The 19217-nt window shown below is 46.6% G+C and overlaps 2 protein-coding genes and 1 long non-coding RNA gene across 5 annotated transcripts in view; 2 read left to right on the forward strand and 1 right to left on the reverse strand.

The window, feature by feature from the left end:
• Positions 1 to 10964, forward strand: part of atp2a3 (ATPase sarcoplasmic/endoplasmic reticulum Ca2+ transporting 3) — a 33852-nt gene extending 22888 nt beyond the window's left edge. The window contains exons 11-20 of the mRNA XM_062959731.1: positions 657 to 788; positions 1252 to 1383; positions 1473 to 1691; positions 3679 to 4014; positions 5285 to 5505; positions 5591 to 5793; positions 7449 to 7534; positions 7803 to 7936; positions 9723 to 9840; positions 10821 to 10964. Of these exons, the coding sequence (XP_062815801.1) occupies positions 657 to 788; positions 1252 to 1383; positions 1473 to 1691; positions 3679 to 4014; positions 5285 to 5505; positions 5591 to 5793; positions 7449 to 7534; positions 7803 to 7936; positions 9723 to 9840; positions 10821 to 10949 (1710 nt within the window). The 3' untranslated portion in view covers positions 10950 to 10964. The remainder of the gene's footprint in view (positions 1 to 656; positions 789 to 1251; positions 1384 to 1472; positions 1692 to 3678; positions 4015 to 5284; positions 5506 to 5590; positions 5794 to 7448; positions 7535 to 7802; positions 7937 to 9722; positions 9841 to 10820) is intronic.
• A 4424-nt stretch (positions 10965 to 15388) lies between these two features.
• On the forward strand, positions 15389 to 19201 carry LOC134293132 (proline-rich proteoglycan 2-like). 3 transcript variants are annotated; one of them, XM_062959741.1, is made up of 3 exons: positions 15389 to 16161; positions 17563 to 18034; positions 19165 to 19201. In XM_062959741.1, exons 1-2 carry the CDS (start codon positions 16101 to 16103, stop codon positions 18009 to 18011), a joined length of 510 nt encoding a protein of 169 aa, XP_062815811.1. In that variant the 5' UTR covers positions 15389 to 16100; the 3' UTR covers positions 18012 to 18034; positions 19165 to 19201. The 3 variants fall into 3 exon arrangements, with proteins under 3 accessions (XP_062815811.1, XP_062815810.1, XP_062815809.1); XM_062959740.1 differs by having other exon boundaries at positions 16101 to 16246; XM_062959739.1 differs by lacking the exon at positions 19165 to 19201 and having other exon boundaries at positions 16101 to 16246; positions 17563 to 18854.
• On the reverse strand, positions 15441 to 17259 carry LOC134293135 (uncharacterized). The gene is made up of 2 exons (XR_010000157.1): positions 17010 to 17259; positions 15441 to 16242 (listed from the first exon to the last, which is right to left on the reverse strand). It is a non-coding gene; the product is annotated as an uncharacterized LOC134293135 (long non-coding RNA).
• Positions 19202 to 19217: the final 16 nt, after the last annotated feature.

Raw genomic sequence — 19217 nt, forward strand, 5'->3', positions numbered from 1 at the left:
GTGCTCACCCCGACACGGGCCGGCCTCGAACGCATGACCTCTTGGTCGGAGTGATTTGTTGCAGCTGGCTGCTCACCAGCCTGTGCCACAGCCAGGGCCCTGAACTATCTTTGGGGTTGCTTAGGTCAGCAACGAGCAGGGGCTATATTTTATTTTCAATTGTCGGGTGCTCACCCCGACACGGGCCGGCCTCGAACGCATGACCTCTTGGTCGGAGTGATTTGTTGCAGCTGGCTGCTCACCAGCCTGTGCCACAGCCAGGGCCCTGAACTATCTTTGGGGTTGCTTAGGTCAGCAACGAGCAGGGGCTATATTTTATTTTCAATTGTCGGGTGCTCACCCCGACACGGGCCGGCCTCGAACGCATGACCTCTTGGTCGGAGTGATTTATTGCAGCTGGCTGCTCACCAGCCTGTGCCACAGCCCGGCCACAGCCTAGGCAACTCCTACTGGACTTCTCCAAAGTGCAAACGGTCGCCGAAGGGATGACTCTCGGTAGGTTAGATAATCGGAAGTCGGATAACCGGAACTCTACTGTAAAAATAATAATAATAATAATAATAATAATAATAATAATAATAATAATAATAATAATAGCTAGACACTTCATCACATTGCTGTGATGGTTCCCTTTCCTCTCCTTTTCTCCGTTTCAGTCCAAGAAAGTCTACGAAAAAGTGGGCGAAGCCACCGAGACGGCGTTGACGTGCCTGGTGGAGAAGATGAACGTCTTCCACACGGACACCAGCGGCCTCTCCCCGGCCGAGAGGGCCAACGCCTGCAACGCCGTGAGTAGCAGCAAGGCACAACCCAATCCCTCCCCACAGATGGCCACCCAGGCCCTGCCGGACTTCCTTATGGCTTTGCTGACCCCGTCCCGCCACCTCCCGTCATGATGCCAGGCCTCGGCAGAGGTTAATAATAATAATAATAATAATAATAATAATAATAATAATAATAATAATAATAATAGCAAAAGGCCACCCTACTGGGATCTGCAGCATCATCCACACAGTCGTAGACACTTGGGAAGTGTCCGACTTGTGATTTTGTGATACGAAATCCAGCATATCTATCTTGTTTGCTGTGTCATAATAAAATAATAATAATAATAATAATAATAATAATAATAATAATAATACATCACACAGTCCTAAACGCTTGGGAAGTGTTTGACTTACATTAGCCCCTTCCATCAACAACGGCTGAACGTGACACATGAGACCTCCCGGCTCGTCTCGTCTCCCGCAGGTGATCAAGCGGCTGATGCGCAAGGAGTGCACCCTGGAGTTTTCTCGCGACCGCAAGTCCATGTCCGTCTTCTGCACGCCGGTGGCCGCCGGCCCCGGACACAACTCCTCCGGCAGCAAGCTCTTCGTCAAGGTAAAGCCGGCCCAGCTTGGAAGGGTGAACTACAAGATCATACAACGTCGTTGTGTCAATAATTGTTCTTGTCGGTTCCTCCCCGAAAGGGCGCCCCGGAAAGCGTGATCGAGCGCTGCAACTACGTGCGTGTGGGCGCCACCCGTGCCCCGCTGACGCTCTCGGCCAAGGAGAAGATCCTGTCCACGATCCGGGAGTGGGGCTCCGGGACCGACACCCTGCGCTGCCTGGCCCTGGCCACGCGAGACCACCCGCCACGCAAGGAGGACATGCGCCTGGACGACGCCGGGCAGTTCGCCACCTACGAGGTGGGTGTTGCCTCCCCAGGCGGCGGCGGCTCCGCCCACTTGGTCTCCTAGCAACCCACTCAGCCCAGGGGACAGGCAGAGTTAGGCCTCACTTAGGCCTCTTCCACACTGCCTATAAAATACAGATTATCTGATTTGAACTGGATTATATGGCAGTGTAGACTCAAGACCCTTCCACATCTATATAACCCATTTATAATCTTATATTATCTGCTTTGCACTGGATTATCTTGACTCCACACTGCCATATAATCCACTTCAGTGTGAATTGTATACAGCTGTGTAGAAGGGGCCAAGCAAGAAAACAGTAAATAGTACAATCCAAAAAGTAATGAGTGTTGTATGTCAGCCTGTTGCTCCCACTTACAAATTCAACCTAAGAACAGCCTTGCAGCTTCAAAGCCAGGCTGCTTCCTACCTGGTGGGACCCTCCGTTGGCTGGCTTGAATAGCACTGAACAGTCTTGTTCATTATTTAGGGATGGCCTGTATATCTATCTATCTATCTATCTATCTATCTATCTATCTATCTATCTATCTATCTCTATACCTATATCTATATATATATAAAAAAGAGTGATGGTATCACGGCGACCCACAAAACAACAAAACTACAAGCCCCCCGACATCGAAATTTGACAACACAACCCATCATCCACGCCTCTAGGTTGATATAACAAAAAGCAAAGAAAAATAAAGTCCTAATTAGAGGGAGAGAAATAATTGTTTTTATCCAATTGCTGCCACTTAGAAGGCTAAGCTCTGCCCACTTGGTCTCTTAGCAACCCACTCAGCCCAGGGGACCCTTGACCTTAACTACCACCAATTCCTCAATACTTTATTTCCCATACCACCAGACTTCGCTACAGCAACGCGTGGCCGGGCACAGCTAGTATGATATAATACTAATGACATAATAATATTAATTATATATATTTTATATGTAATGTTACTAACAATATTACAATATATTGTAATATTATTAGTAACATTACATATAATACAGTAGAGTCTCACTTATCCAACACTCGCTTATCCAATGTTCTGGATTATCCAACGCATTTTTGTAGTCGATGTTTTCAATACAGTATTTATAAACATTCCTGTAATGGCGCACAGGTGACTCAGTTGTTAGACTTTATTCATTTAAAACTCGCTGAGGGTGGTTGTTTCTTTGCACTTGAAATGGCCCAAAAAGATATATACACTCCCTTGAAACCTCTCAGTTCAAAACATGCACTCAGAGTCTTCTTTGAAAAACAACGTATCGTGTTTACTCATAAAAAATCTTGTATTAATTCACCATACGGGAACATTTCTTATCGAAGTTTAGTCACAGATAGGATATAGTTTCTCTGTGTTGAGTACACAGAGTATCATTCTTAATCAATAGTCCATAGCCTTTAAGTATACAGTATTTATAAACATTCATGTAATGGCGCACAGGTGACTCAGTTGTTAGACTTTATTCATTTAAAACTCGCCGAGGGTGGTTGTTTCTTTGCAGTTGAAATGGCCCAAGCAATATATATAAACTCCCTTGAAACCTCTCAGTTCAAAACATGCACTCAGAGATTTTTTTTTTTAAAAAGCAAAGTCTTCTTTGAAAAAGAACGTATTGTGTTTACTCATAAAAAAAATCTTGTATTAATTCACCATACGGGAACATTTCTTATCGAAGTTTAGTCACAGATAGGATGTAGCTTCTCTGTGTTGAGTACACAGAGTATCATTCTTAATCAATAGTCCATAGTCTTTAAGTATACTTGTACTCTCTGAAGTCCAAATAGCAATATGCATCCACCTCCACTGAGGTCCGATGCAAAAAGGTGAACTGAAGACAAAATGGAGTCCTGTGTCTGAACATGCTCAGTACAATCACATGTCTACAATCCCTCCCACGCCAAAGAGATACAGATAAACTGGCAAATCAACATACACATAAGGTGAGGTGGATCAATTCCTCCCTCCCTTTCTTTGGCTTGCAGACCAACCTGACCTTTGTGGGGTGTGTGGGGATGCTGGACCCGCCCCGGAAGGAAGTGATGTCATCCATCGAGATGTGCCGACAAGCCGGCATCCGCGTCATCATGATCACCGGGGACAACAAGGGGACGGCCGTGGCCATCTGCCGGAGGATCGGGATCTTCTCGGAGAAGGAGGACGTGGCGGGCAAGGCCTACACAGGGCGGGAGTTCGACGACCTCTCGCCTGAGGACCAGAGCCAGGCCTGCCGCGTGGCGCGCTGCTTCGCCCGGGTGGAGCCGGCCCACAAGTCCAAGATCGTGGAGTACCTGCAGTCCTTCAACGAAATCACGGCCATGGTGAGCCCCCTGGGATGCCAGGCTGGGACCTCCTGAGGGAAAGTGGTGTGTGGTGGCCCCCCAGCTCCTGGGGCTTTGGGTTGAGGTGGGATATCTAGATCAGATGGGCTGCCTGGGTGTAAAGGACTGTCTTAATGAGATGGATTGTATGGATGAGATGGACTATCTGGATGAGATGGACTATCTGGATGAGATGGGTATCTGGATGAAATTGTATATCTGGATCAGATGGGATATCTGGATGGGGTGGACTATCCGGATGAGATGGACTATCTGGATGAGATGGGCTATGGATGAGATTGACTATCTGGATGAGATGGGTGTCTGGATGAAATTGTATATCTGGATGAGATGGACTATCTGGATGAGATGGACTATCTGGATGAGATGGACTATCTGGATGAGATGGACTATCTGGATGAGATGGACTATCCGGATGAGATGGACTATCCGGATGAGATGGACTATCTGGATGAGATGGACTATCTGGATGAGATGGACTATCTGGATGAGATGGACTATCTGGATGAGATGGGCTATGGATGAGATTGACTATCTGGATGAGATGGGTATCTGGATGAAATTGTATATCTGGATTAGATGGGATATCTGGATGAGATGGACTATCTGGATGAGATGGGCTATGGATGAGATTGACTATCTGGATGAGATGGGTATCTGGATGAAATTGTATATCTGGATTAGATGGGATATCTGGATGAGATGGACTATCTGGATGAGATGGACTATCTGGATGAGGTGGACTATCTGGATGAATTGAACTGTCTTGACGAGATGGGATATCTGGATCAGATAAGATATCCGGATGGGATGAGATATCTGGTTGAGATGGACTGTCTGGATGAGATGGGATAACTGGATGGGATGGACTATCTGGATGAGATGGGTATCTGGATCAAATTGTATATCTGGATCAGATGGGACATCTGGATGGGATGGACTGTCTGGATAAGATGGGATGTCCGGATGAGATGGGATAACTGGATGAGATGGACTGTCTAGATGAGATGGACTATCTGGATCAAATTGTATATCTGGGTCAGATGGGATTTCTGGATGAGATAGGATATCTGTCTCAGATTCTATATTTGGATCAGATGGATTATCTGACTGGGGTGGACTATCCAATGAGATGGACTATCTGGATGAGATGGGATATCTGGATGAAATGGACTATCTTGGATATCTCCATGAGATGGGATTTCTGGATCAGATTCTATATCTGGATGAGATGGATTGTCTCCCGCAGACCGGCGACGGGGTGAACGACGCCCCGGCTTTGAAGAAGGCCGAGATCGGCATCGCCATGGGTTCCGGCACGGCGGTGGCCAAGTCGGCGGCCGAGATGGTCCTGTCCGACGACAACTTCTCCACCATCGTGGCCGCCGTGGAGGAGGGACGGGCCATCTACAACAACATGAAGCAGTTCATCCGCTACCTCATCTCCTCCAACGTCGGGGAGGTCGTCTGGTAAGGGTTCGGGGCTGGGATTTGTAGTTTGGCCCGGATCTTATTTATTTATATTCATTCATCTATGAACTTTTCACCTTTGCAGCATCTTCCTGACGGCCATCCTGGGCCTCCCGGAAGCCCTGATCCCGGTCCAGCTGCTGTGGGTCAACCTGGTGACGGACGGCCTCCCGGCCACAGCGCTGGGCTTCAACCCGCCGGACCTCGACATCATGGACAAGCTGCCCCGCAACCCCCGGGAGCCTCTCATCAGCGGGTGGCTCTTCTTCCGCTACCTGGCCATTGGAGGTGAGCCATTTGAGTTGGGCGATGAGGGATGGATGGAGGCTTAACCTGCCATATGCAAGTCCCATCGTCCATGGTCCATCCTCCTCCAAACAACACCAGGATGTAGAGTGGGTAACGGGAGCTCTGTGTGCCAAGTTTGGTCCTGATCCGTCACTGGTGGGTGTCGCAGTGGTCTCAAGAAGTGAGTGAAGGTACAGCAAGTCCCATCGTCCATGGTCCGTCATCCCACAAACTGCACCAGGTCCCATCTCCCATAGTCCATCCTTCTCCAAACCACACCAGGACGTAGAGTGGGTAACGGGAGCTCTGTGTGCCAAGTTTGGTCCTGATCCGTCATTGGTGGGTGTCGCAGTGGTCTCAGGAAGTGAAGGTATTAGAAGTCCCATCGTCCATGGTCCATCCTCCTCCAAACCACACCATGATATAGAGTGGGTAACGGGAGCTCTGTGTGCCAAGTTTGGTCCTGATCCGTCACTGGTGGGCGTCGCAGTGGTCTCAGGAAGTGAGTGACAGTACAGCAAGTCCCATCGTCCATGGTCCATCATCCCACAAACTGCACCAGGTCCCATAGCCCATAGTCCACCCTCCTCCAAACCACACCAGGATGTAGAGTGGGTCATGGTTGCTCTGTGTGCCAAGTTTGGTCCTGATCCGTCACTGGTGGGCATCACAGTGGTCTCAGGAAGTGAGTAAAGGTATTACAAGTCCCATTGTCCATGGTCCATCCTTCTCCAAACTACACCAGGACGTAGAATGGGTAACAGGAGCTCTGTGTGCCAAGTTTGGTCCTGATCCGTCACTGGTGGGCATCACAGTGGTCTCAGGAAGTGAGTGACGGTACAGCAAGTCCCATCGTCCATGGTCCGTCATCCCACAAACTGCACCAGGTCCCATCTCCCATAGTCCATCCTTCTCCAAACTACACCAGGACGTAGAGTGGGTAACAGGAGCTCTGTGTGCCAAGTTTGGTCCTGATCCGTCACTGGTGGGGGTCGCAGTGGTCTCAGGAAGTGAGTGAAGGTACAGCAAGTCCCATCGTCCATGGTCCGTCATCCCACAAACTGCACCAGGTCCCATCGCCCATAGTCCACCCTCCTCCAAACCACACCAGGACGTAGAGTGGGTCATGGTTGCTCTGTGTGCCAAGTTTGGTCCTGATCCGTCATTGGTGGGCGTCGCAGTGGTCTCAGGAAGTGAGTGACGGTACAGCAAGTCCCATCGTCCATGGTCCATCATCCCACAAACCACACCATGATGTAGAGTGGGTAACGGGAGCTCTGTGTGCCAAGTTTGGTCCTGATCCGTCACTGGTGGGCGTCGCAGTGGTCTCAGGAAGTGAGTGAAGGTACAGCAAGTCCCATCGTCCATGGTCCGTCATCCCACAAACTGCACCAGGTCCCATCGCCCATAGTCCACCCTCCTCCAAACCACACCAGGACGTAGAGTGGGTCATGGTTGCTCTGTGTGCCAAGTTTGGTCCTGATCCGTCATTGGTGGGCGTCGCAGTGGTCTCAGGAAGTGAGTGATGGTACAGCAAGTCCCATCGTCCATGGTCCATCATCCCACAAACCGTACCAGGACGTAGAGTGGGTCATGGGAGCTCAGTGTGGCAAGTGTGATCTTATATATCTCCTTCTCCCCACTTTTCCTTGCAGTGTATGTTGGGTTTGCAACCGTTGGCGCAGCGACGTGGTGGTTCCTGTATGACCCGGAAGGGCCCCAAGTCTCCTTCTATCAGTTGGTAAGACACCACACATGCTGGCCCTTATAGCCCATACTTTCTTGTGAAATAATAATAATAATAATAATAATAATAATAATAATAATAATAATAATAATAATAATAATAAAAGATACACAATTTAAAATCCAGAAAAAAAATCACAATTTCAAAGTCTTAGGAAGGGAGTTAAGCGTCCTGAGTTGAAGATGGGGGTGTCGTCAGGCGGATTCAGGCTGCATAGCAACCGAGGAGGGTGATCTTTGTGACTGGCTTTTCCTCCCTGCAGAGGAACTTCATGCGCTGCACGGGAGACAACCCCGTCTTCGACGGCATCGACTGTGCAATCTTCGAGTCCCGCTACCCAACCACCATGGCGCTCTCGGTGCTGGTGACCATTGAGATGTGCAACGCGCTCAACAGGTGCGGTTTCTTCGTCAGTGTTGTTGGGTGGCCGTCTGCCGGGAGGGCTTTGATTGTGACCTCTTGCTTGGCTCTTGGAGTCTCTCCTGATTCTAGCATCTATTTATACATATACATACATACATACATACATATATACATATATATAAATGTTCGTTTTTCCAATACAGTAAACAAAAAAACCAGTGGACCAAATGACACCAAATTTGGCCACAATACACCTACTAATCCAATGTATGTGCTTCACTCAAAAAAAAATATATATAAACAAAATAAACTGGAAAGAACTTAAAACTTAAATAGCACTGAACAGCCAGGCTGCTTCCTACCTAGGGGAATCCTCATTTGGCCAGCTTGAATAGCACTGAACAGCCTTGCAGCAACAAAGCCTGCCTGCTTCCTACCTTGGGGAATCCTTAGTGGGCCAGCTAGAATACCATTAAATAGCCTTGCAGCTTCAAACCCTGGCTGCTTCTCGTTATTTTATTTTCCACACTACCAGACTATACCACAGCAACACGTGGCCGGGAATGTTCAGTATATGTATATGTATATATGTGTGTGTGTGTGTGTGTATATATATATATATATATATATATATATATACACACACACACACACACACACACACACACACATACTAGCTGTGCCCGGCCACGCGTTGCTGTGGCAAAGTGGTGGTGGTATTGGTTAAAAGTTGTTCTGGAATTTTTATTTGACGTTATTTGTATTTTTTAAATTAATTTTATTGTAACTTATCTTTTTTATTTATTATATTTTATTATTTTGTTGTATTGTTTTTAGTTATTTTGTTATAGTATTGGATTGTATTAATTTTTTAGTGTTTTTTATTTTTTATTGTATTATTTGTATTTATTTTATTTTTTATTCTTTTATTAACACTGGGCTGAGTGGGTTGCTAGGAGACCAAGTGGGCAGAGCTTAGCCTTCTAAGTGGCAGCAATTGGATAAAAACAATTATTTCTCTCCCTCTAATTAGGACTTTATTTTTCTTTGCTTTTTGTTATATCAACCTAGAGGCGTGGATGATGGGTTGTGTTGTCAAATTTCGAGGTTGGGGGGCTTGTAGTTTTGTTGTTGTGTGGGTCGCCGTGATACCATCACTCTTTTATATATATATACTAGCTGTGCCCGGCCACGCATTGCTGTGGCAAAGTATGGTGGTATGGGAAATAAAGTATTGAGGAATTGGTGGTAGTTAAGGTAAAGGGTCCCCTGGGCTGAGTGGGTTGCTAGGAGACCAAGTGGGCAGAGCTTAGCCTTCTAAGTGGCAGCAATTGGATAAAAACAATTATTTCTCTCCCTCTAATTAGGACTTTATTTTTCTTTGCTTTTTGTTATATCAACCTAGGGGCGTGGATGATGGGTTGTGTCGTCAAATTTCGAGGTTGGGGGGCTTGTAGTTTTGTTGTTTTGTGGGTCGCCGTGATACCATCACTCTTTTATATATATAGATAGATAGATAGATAGATAGATATACAGGCCATCCCTAAATAATGAACAAGACTGTTCAGTGCTATTCAAGCCAGCCAACGGAGGGTCCCACCAGGTAGGAAGCAGCCTGGCTTTGAAGCTGCAAGGCTGTTCTTAGGTTGAATTTGTAAGTGGGAGCAACAGGCTGACATACAACACTCATTACTTTTTGGATTGTACTATTTACTGTTTTCTTGCTTGGCTTTTTAAATATATTCTACTGTAAACTAATAATGATGATGATGATGTAGTTGGAGTCTCATTGCGGCTTCTCTCCTCCTTCCTTTGGCAGCGTCTCCGAAAACCAGTCCTTGCTGCGGATGCCTCCGTGGCTGAACCTGTGGCTGCTGGGGGCCATCGTGGTCTCCATGGCCTTGCACTTCCTCATTCTCTACGTCAAGCCCTTGCCGGTGAGTCCCGGGGACGAGGACAAGGAGGCTTCGGAAACCCCGAGGAGTTTCGTTGCCAGATTTGTTGTTAATTTGGCCCTACAAGTGGACAGTACATCTATATATATAAAAGGCTTTTGGCATCACGGCGACTCACAAAACAACAAAACCCAACACCCCCCAAACTCTAAAATTGGCAACACAATCCATCATCCCTGCCTCCAGTAAGTTACAACACAATCACAAAAGGCCAAAACCCACAACAGGCAATGTGCCATGCTTTCTATATTTTGTAATATATATATATAATACAAAATAATAAATACAGCCAGACATTGGAGCTGCAAGGATATTCAGTGCAATTCAACCACACCAATAAAATATTAACCTTCATAAAAGAGACCAGGCTTTGAAACAGTGATACTACTCTGAAGCTGACCAACCAAAGATTTCCCCTAGATAGCAAGCACCCAGGCTTTGAACCACCGAGGCTATTCATTACAATTCTACCCCCCCTAAAAGGCAACTACCTAACCTTCCAAGCAGCAAGCCTATTCCTTTCTATTCCAGCTCACCAAACAAGGATTCCCATAAGAAAATGGCCAGGCTTTCAGGCTACAAAGCTATTCACTGTTATTCCACCTACCTAACAAAGAATTCCCATACGCCACAGCAACGCGTGGCCGGGCACAGCTAGTCTATATATATATAAAAGGGTAGTGACGTTCCGGCGTAGGACAAAACAACAAAACTGCACATCCCAGAAACACTAAGCCCTAGGTTCATACAACAAAAAAGGGAAGAAAAATAAAGTCCTAATTAGAGGGAGAGGAAGAATTGCTTTCATCCAAGGCTAAGCTCCGCCCACTTGGTCTCCTAGCAACCCACTCAGCCCAGGGGACAGGCAGAGTTAGGCCTCACTTAGGCCTCTTCCACGCTGCCTATAAAAATACAGATGATCAGACAGATGATGATGTGATTGTTATTTTCCCCGCCGGCAGCTGATCTTCCAGGTGACGCCTGCTGAGCTGGCCGCAGTGGCTGTGGGTGCTGAAGATCTCCTTGCCGGTCATCCTCCTGCTGGACGAAGCCCTCAAGCTCCTCTCCCGACACCCTCCTCTCGACGGTAAGAAGCTTTGCCCGGCTCCGTCGGCTTGGCGCTTGGGAGAAAGGACGTAGGCAGGCAGCAGTCCCGAGAAACACCACCAGGTATAAGTGCTGATGGAAAAGTTACGAAGCCTGGCCCTTAATTAATATTATTAGCACAGCGGGCTGCCGTTTGAGGAGGTCAGCCGTTCGAGCCCCAGGTCGAGGTAAGCACCTGCCGTCAAGCCCCAGCTCACCTGCCCACCTAGCAGGTTGAAAGCAGAAATGCCAAGTAGATAAATAGGTACCTCGCGTTCAGCGGAGAGGTAAATCAAGGAGAGGTAATCAAGGAAGCCTCCTCTGCATGGAAGAATAACCGCCCTCCCGCCTGCAAATACCTCGATTCTGTTATGTTTCCAGAGTTTAAATGAGTGGGGCAACATTCTTCTTTTCCCTTCTTTCTTTCCCCTTCCCTTCCTTCCTCCCTTCCCCATATACATCACCTTTCCTTCCCAATGGCATCATTCCTTTTTCCCCTTCTCCTTCCTGCTTCCTTCCTCCCTCCCTTTTTTGCTTCCTTCCTTCCTTCCTTCTTTCCTTCCTTCCCTCCCTCCCTCCTTTACTTTCCTTTCGTTTTTCCTTCTCTTCCTTTCCTTCCTTCCTTCCTTCCTTCCTCCTTCCTTCCTTCTCTTCCTTCCTTCCTTCCTTCCTTCCTTCCTTCCTTCCTTCCTTCCTTCCTTCCTTCCTTCCTTCCTTCCTTCCTTCCTTCCTTCCTTCCTTCCTTCCTTCTCTTCCTTCCTTCCTTCCTTCCTTCCTTCCTTCCTTCCTTCCTCTTCCTTTCCTTCCTTCCTTCCTTCTCTTCCTTCCTTCCTTCCTTCCTTCCTTCCTTCCTTCCTTCCTTCCTTCCTTCCTTCTCTTCCTTCCTTCCTTTCCTTTCCTTCCTTCCTTTCCTTCCTTCCTTCTCTTCCTTCCTTCCTTCTCCTTCCTTCCTTCCTTCTTCCTTCCTTCCTTCCTTTCCTTCCTTCCTTCCTTCCTTCCTTCCTTCCTTCCTTCCTTCCTTCCTTCCTTCCTTCCTTCCTTCCTTCCTTCCTCCTTCCTCCTTCCTTCCTTCCTTCCTTCCTTCCTTCCTTCCTTCCTTCCTTCCTTCCTTCCTTCCTTCCTTCCTTCCTTCCTTCCTTCCTTCCTTTCCTTCCCTTCCTTCCTTCCTTCCTTCCTTCCTTCCTTCCTTCCTTCCTCTCCTTCCTTCCTTCCTTCCTTCCTTCCTTCCTTCCTTCCTTCCTTCCTTCCTTCCTTCCTTCCTTCCTTCCTTCCTTCCTTCCTTCCTTCCTTCCTTCCTTCCTTCCTTCCTTCCTTCCTTCCTTCCTTCTTCCTTCCTTCCTTCCTTCCTTCTCTTCCTTCCTTCCTTCCTCTTCCTTCCTTCCTTCCTTCCTTCCTTCCTTCCTTCCTTCCTTCCTTCCTTCCTTCCTTCCTTTCCTTCCTTCCTTCCTTCCTTCCTTCCTTCTCTTCCTTCCTTCCTTCTCTTCCTTCCTTCCTTCCTTCCTTCCTTCCTTCCTTCCTTCCTTCTCTTCCTTCCTTCCTTCCTTCCTTCCTTCCTTCCTTCCTTCCTTCCTTCCTTCCTTCCTTCCTTCCTTCCTTCCCTTCCTTCCTTCCTTCCTTCCTTCCTTCCTTCCTTCCTTCCTTCCTTCCTTCCTTTCCTTCCTTCCTTCCTTCCTTCCTTCCTTCTCTTCCTTCCTTCCTCCTTCCTTCCTTCCTTCCTTCCTTCCTTCCTTCCTTCCTTCCTTCCTTCCTTCTCTTCCTTCCTTCCTTCCTTCCTTCCTTCCTTCCTTCCTTCCTTCCTTCCTTCCTTCCTTCCTTCCTTCCTTCCTTCCTTTGGGGTCTGCATACAAGTAAGGCTTCTTTCCTTGGCTTCCCTTCCAGGCAAAGACACCAAGTAGTGGACGGACGGATGGACGGACGGACGGATGGACAGAGGGAGGGAGGGAGGGGCCTCCTGGACGTGACCCCCCCCCTGTGCCGCCCTCCTCTGGGACCGAAGGACCTGCATGTTCGGAAGCGCCAACAAAACCCAAAGTTTTCCGAAGTCTCGGATTGAAATGCGGGCGTTTTGATGTTTTTTCCCCCCTTTTGTTTCTTGAGGTTTCTCAAGAGAAGGCCGCTCGGGGAACGCCACCAAGGGGCCACTTCACCCAGCGGCCTCACAGAGGGCCACTTCACCTAGCCAGTTCCCCTTTGTGTTGCTAACGGACAGGCAAAACATGCATACATTGACTTTGCATGTGTGTGTGTGTATGTATATATATATATATGTATATGTGTGTGTGTGTGTATATATACACACACACACACACACACACACACATAGACTGCACTCCTTAAAGCCAGCACCCTATAGGCCTTTCTTTTTCCTTCCTTCCTTCCTTCCTTCCTTCCCTCCCTCTTACTTCCTTTCCTCCTTCCTTTCCTCCATTTCCTCCTTCCTTCCTTCATTGCTTCCTTTGTTTATTCCTTCCTTCCTTCCCTCCTTCATTTTCTTCCTTCTTTTCTATCTTTCTTCCTTCCTTCCATTGCTTTTTCCTTTATTCCTTCCTTCGTTCCTTCTTTTATCCCTTCCTTCATTCCTTTGTTTCTTCCTTCCTTCCTTTCCTTGTTCTCTTCTTCCTTTTCTCTCTCCTTCCTTCTTTCCTTTCTTTCTTTCTTCCCTCCTTTCTTTTCTCTTTCCTTTCTTTCTTTCTTCCTTCCTTCCTTCCTTTTCTCTTTCCTTCCTCCCTCCCTCCTCCCTTCCTTCCTTTCCTTCTTACTTCCTTCATTTTCTCTTTCCTTCCTTCCTTCCTTTGTTTCTTTCTTCCCTCCCTCCCTCCCTCCCTCCTTCCTTCCTTCCTTTCCTTCTTACCTCCTTCCTTTTTTCTTTGCTTCCTTCATTCCTCCTTCCTTCCTTCCTTCCTTTATTCCTCCCTCCCTCCTCCCTCCCTCCCTCCTTCCTTCCTTCCTTTCCTTCTTACCTCCTTCCTTTTTTCTTTGCTTCCTTCATTCCTCCTTCCTTCCTTCCTTTGTTTCTTCCTTCCTTTATTCCTCCCTCCCTCCTCCCTCCTTCCTTCCTTCCTTCCTTCCTTCCTTCCTTCCTTCCTTCCTTCCTTTCCTCCAATGAATAAGCCATCTCTCTCTGGGCGTTGTGACAGTTTCTCTCTTCCGTCCTCTCGCCCTGCGCTTCCCTCCCTTCGCCTCCTTCCATCAAACACACACGAGACTCCTCTCCACGCAAACGGTGGGATCAGGGGACGCCTAGTGGTACAAAAAGGACACCCGACCCCTCTCTCTCTCTGCATGAAGGAAGCCCCGCCGCTGTATTTATGATTCCTTGTATCCCCAGGGTTTTAAACGATGCTTCTCTTTCTCCACGTCTCACGTTTCTTCTTCTTGTTCCGCCGACTCGACTTTTTCACTCTCGGGCGCTTCCAGACAGCACGAAATCACGGGTTTTGAACAGACAAAAAATCCCAGGACTTCATAAAAGAGGTCCGCATGCAGACCTGTTAGTCCTGGGATTTCTGCTTCCGTTGTCCAGACTTGTTGCTTGGTTCTAAGATGCAGATATGCCGGGATTCGGATATACCGGGATTCAGATATATCGAGATTAAGATATACCGAGATTCAGGTATACCAGGATTCGGATATATCGAGATTAGGATATACCGAGATTCAGGTATACCGGGATTCGGATATATCGAGATTAGGATATACCGAGATTCAGGTATACCGGGATTCGGATATATCGAGATTAGGATATACCGAGATTCAGGTATACCGGGATTCGGATATATCGAGATTAGGATATACCGAGATTCAGGTATACCGGGATTCGGATATATCGAGATTAGGATATACCGAGATTCAGGTATACCGGGATTCGGATATATCGAGATTAGGATATACCGAGATTCAGGTATACCGGGATTCGGATATATCGAGATTAGGATATACCGAGATTCAGGTATACCGGGATTCGGATATATCGAGATTAGGATATACCGAGATTCAGGTATACCGGGATTCGGATATATCGAGATTAGGATATACCGAGATTCAGGTATACCGGGATTCGGATATATCGAGATTAGGATATACCGAGATTCAGGTATACCGGGATTCGGATATATCGAGATTAAGATATACCGAGATTCAGGTATACCGGGATTCGGATATATCGAGATTAGGATATACCGAGATTCAGGTATACCGGGATTCGGATATATCGAGATTAGGATATACCGAGATTCAGGTATACCGGGATTCGGATATATCGAGATTAGGATATACCGAGATTCAGGTATACCGGGATTCGGATATATCGAGATTAGGATATACCGAGATTCAGGTATACCGGGATTCGGATATATCGAGATTAAGATATACCGAGATTCAGGTATACCGGGATTCGGATATATCGAGATTAGGATATACTGAGATTCAGGTATACCAAGATTCAGATATACCGGGATTCGGATATACCGGGATTCGGATATACCAGGATTCGGATATAATAATAATAATAATAACTTTATTTTTATATCCCGCCCCATCTCCCCGGAGGGACTCGGAGCGGCTTACATGGGGCCATGCCCGATACAACAATACAATATCAGCAATAAAACAATAAAACAGCAGGTGCCCTTAGCAGGACAGTAGGTGACCCTAGAGGGGCAGAAGGTGACCCTTCCCTGCCACTAGGTGACCCTTCCCTGCCATTTAAAAGCCTGGCTCGCTGTTGGCCTAAGCAACTTGAAAGACAGTAGTAGTAAATTTAGGTACCGCTTTACGAGGGGAGGCCAACTGAACTAATTTATGACACCATAAAAACTTCCAGCAGCGTGCGGAAAGGAATGAGGATGTACTCCATCAAGGGCTCGGTGTCATAAGTGGACGGGGAAGTGGTGGCCGGAATGAAGCTGGAAAATGTTAAATGGCCTCTGTGTCTGTCTCTATATGTCGTATGTCTAGTAATGGCATTGAATGTTTGCCATGTCTATGTGCGCATTGTGATTCGCCCTGAGAAAGAAGGGCGGAATATCAATACTGTAAATAAATAATAATAATAACAACAACAACACCACCCCCACCCCCCCCGGTCCAAGGAGGTCTCCTCCTGCGGTTGCCTTCCCTCCCACTGTGACATCACCCGGCTTGACAGGCACTTTCCCATGAGCCTCCCCCCCGGAGACCACCGTGGCCTTCGGGGCTCTCCTTCCACCACGATGACAGGTAACAAACGTCGTCGTCATCATCATCATCATCATCATCATCGGGACATAGTCACCTGGAGTCTCCTTGTGGAGAGCAGGGCTGGGTATGAATAAACATCACAATAAACATAATAAATATATTGTAATAATAATAATAATAATAATAACAATAATAATACAGATAATAGTAGTAATAGATACATAGCCGTCTTGAGTCTCCTTGAGAGCAGGGCTGGGTATGAATAAACATCACAATAAACATAATAAATATATTGTAATAATAATAATAATAATAATAATAACAACAATAATACAGATAATAGTAGTAATAGATACATAGCCGTCTTGAGTCTCCTTGAGAGCAGGGCTGGGTATGAATAAACATCACAATAAACATAATAAATATATTGTAATAATAATAATAATAATAATAATAACAATAATAATACAGATAATAGTAGTAATAGATACATAGCCGTCTTGAGTCTCCTTGAGAGCAGGGCTGGGTATGAATAAACATCACAATAAACATAATAAATATATTGTAATAATAATAATAATAATAATAATAACAATAATAATACAGATAATAGTAGTAATAGATACATAGCCGCCTTGAGTCTCCTTGAGAGAAGGGCAGGGTATGAATAAACATAATAAACATATTAACAATAATAAACATAATAATAATAATACAGATAATAGTAAGGGTAGGATATAAATAAAGAAGGGCAAGATATAAATAAACAGAAAGGAAGACACCACTTGATCCCTCCCAGTAGAGGGCCATCCAGTCATAGATAAGATAGTCAAATAGATAGACCGTCGGATAAACAGATAATGATTGAGAAGGACCCCAAGGACCACCTGTTCTTTCTGTAGGAAGGAAGGCACCACCCGATCCCTCCTGACAGAGAGCCATCTGTTAGGGTTTCCTCATCTTCCGAAGAGGAAGGGGAGCCGGAAAGTGTTCAGGAATCACAGGGTTGTTGTATGTTTTCCGGGCTGTTTGGTTGAGGAATCAGAGGAGGAGGTTAAGCAAGTGCCCACCTTTCAGGAAAGGAGAAAAGACCCAGAGCAGAGAAGAGCGGCCAGAAACACTATGTTTTCTATATATATAAAACCACAGCAACACGTGGCCGGGCACAGCTAGTCTATATATATATATAAAAGGGTAATGGGATCACGGCGCCGGACAAAACAACTAAACTAAACGCCCCACAACCTTGAAAATTGACAGCACAACCTCTCATCCATGCCTCTATGTTCATACAACAAAAAGAAAAGAAAAATAAAGTCCTAGCCACAGCAACGCGTGGCCGGGCACAGCTAGATATTTTATGTTTTGCTGAAGTAAATCCCACATTTGCTCACAACGGGAGGAGCATACCTTGCAGACCCCTCTCTGCTTCTCTTCCAGGCCGGCCCGTCAAGGGGAGGAACCCGTCCCAGCAGAGGACCAGGCTGCCGCCCTTGGCGGAGGCCCCGCTGGAGGTGCTGGGCTCGGCCCTGCGCCCGGGGGGCTCCTCGTGGCTGGCCAGGACCACCGCCAGCCACCTGCCCACGCCGCTGCCCTCCCGCCCGGCCTCCCCGGTCACCTTCATCTTCAGCAGCAAGCGGGACGGGCACCTGCCGCCCCTCCGGGTCTTGATGGACGCGGCCTCCCTCCTGCTGGAGCCCCCCGCCGGGCACCCCACGCCCCCCGTGGCCCCCGGCCGGACGCCCCGCGGGACCCCCCAGCGCGGGCGGGTGCAGGACGCCTCCTTCCAGGACCCCCGCGGACTCTTCCTGCGCCCGCTCCGGGAACAGGCCCCGCTGCCCTGGCCGCAGGGGGGGCCCCGGGCCACGCCCTTCAGGCCCCCCCCCTGAGAGGGGCCTCCGGGGTCCGGCAGGTGGGTCCCAGGGAAAGCGGGGTCTGCGGGAGAGGAACAACAGTCGAGATCTATATCTATATCTATAAAAGAGTGATGGCATCACGGTGACGCACAAAACAACAAAACTACAGGCCCCCCAACCTCGAAATTTGACAACACAACCCATCACCCACGCCTCTAGGTTCATACAACAAACAGAAAAGAAAAATAAAGTCCTAATTAGAGGGAGAGGAATAATTGCTTTTATCCAATTGCTGCCAGTTAGAAGGCTAAGCTCCGCCCACTTGGTCTCCTAGCAACCCACTCAGCCCAGGGGACAGGCAGAGTTAGGCCTCACTTAGGCCTCTTCCACACTGCCTATAAACTACAGATTATCTGATTTGCACTGGATTATATGGCAGTGTAGACTCAAGGCCCTTCCACACAGCTATATAACCCATTTATAATCTTATATTATCTGCTTTGAACTGGATTATCTTGAGTCCACACTGCCATATAATAAAATAATAATAATGATAATAATAATAATACTTGCCGCTCCTTCAACTCAACAGTCAGGAAATATGAGTGATATCAAATAATAATAATAACAAATTAATAATAATAATAATTTATGTCACTCCTACTCGACAGTCAGGAAATATGAGTGATATCAAATAATAATCATCATCATCATCACCATCATCATCATACTTGCCACTCCTTCAACTCAACAGTCAGGAAATATGAGTGATAGCAAATAATAATAATAATAATAATTGCCACTCCTTCAACTCAACGTAACAGGAAATATGAGTGATACCTAATAATAATAATAATAATAATAATAATAATAATAATAATAATAATAATAATAATAATACTTGCCACTCCTTCAACTCAACAGTCAGGAAACATGAATGATATCAAATAATAATAATAATAATAGTAATAATAATAATAATAATTGCCAATCCTTCAACTCAACAGTCGGGAAATATGAGTGATAGCAAATAATAAAATAATAATAATAATAATAGCCACTCCTTCTACTCAACAGTCAGGAAATATGAGTGATACATAATAATAATAATAATAATAATAATCTCACGGCCCGCTTCTTTCTCTCTCTCTCTCTCTCTCTCTCTCTTTCTTTCTTTCTTTCTCAGGGAAGAGCGGCCTGAAGAATAAATATCCCGAAAGGAACCTTGTCTGCACTCTC

Source organism: Anolis carolinensis, unplaced genomic scaffold (assembly GCF_035594765.1).
Source record: "Anolis carolinensis isolate JA03-04 unplaced genomic scaffold, rAnoCar3.1.pri scaffold_7, whole genome shotgun sequence".
NCBI lineage: Eukaryota > Metazoa > Chordata > Lepidosauria > Squamata > Dactyloidae > Anolis > Anolis carolinensis.

What these genes read in the sequence shown, in the direction of transcription:
- LOC134293132 (XM_062959739.1), top strand. Translation starts at nt 16,101, where the DNA reads ATGAGCCTCCCCCCCGGAGACCACCGTGGCCTTCGGGGCTCTCCTTCC. An exon ending in CTTGTGGAGAGCAGGGCTGG is followed by an intron (nt 16,247 to 17,562) that starts GTATGAATAAAC and finishes CTTCTCTTCCAG; the next exon opens with GCCGGCCCGTCAAGGGGAGG.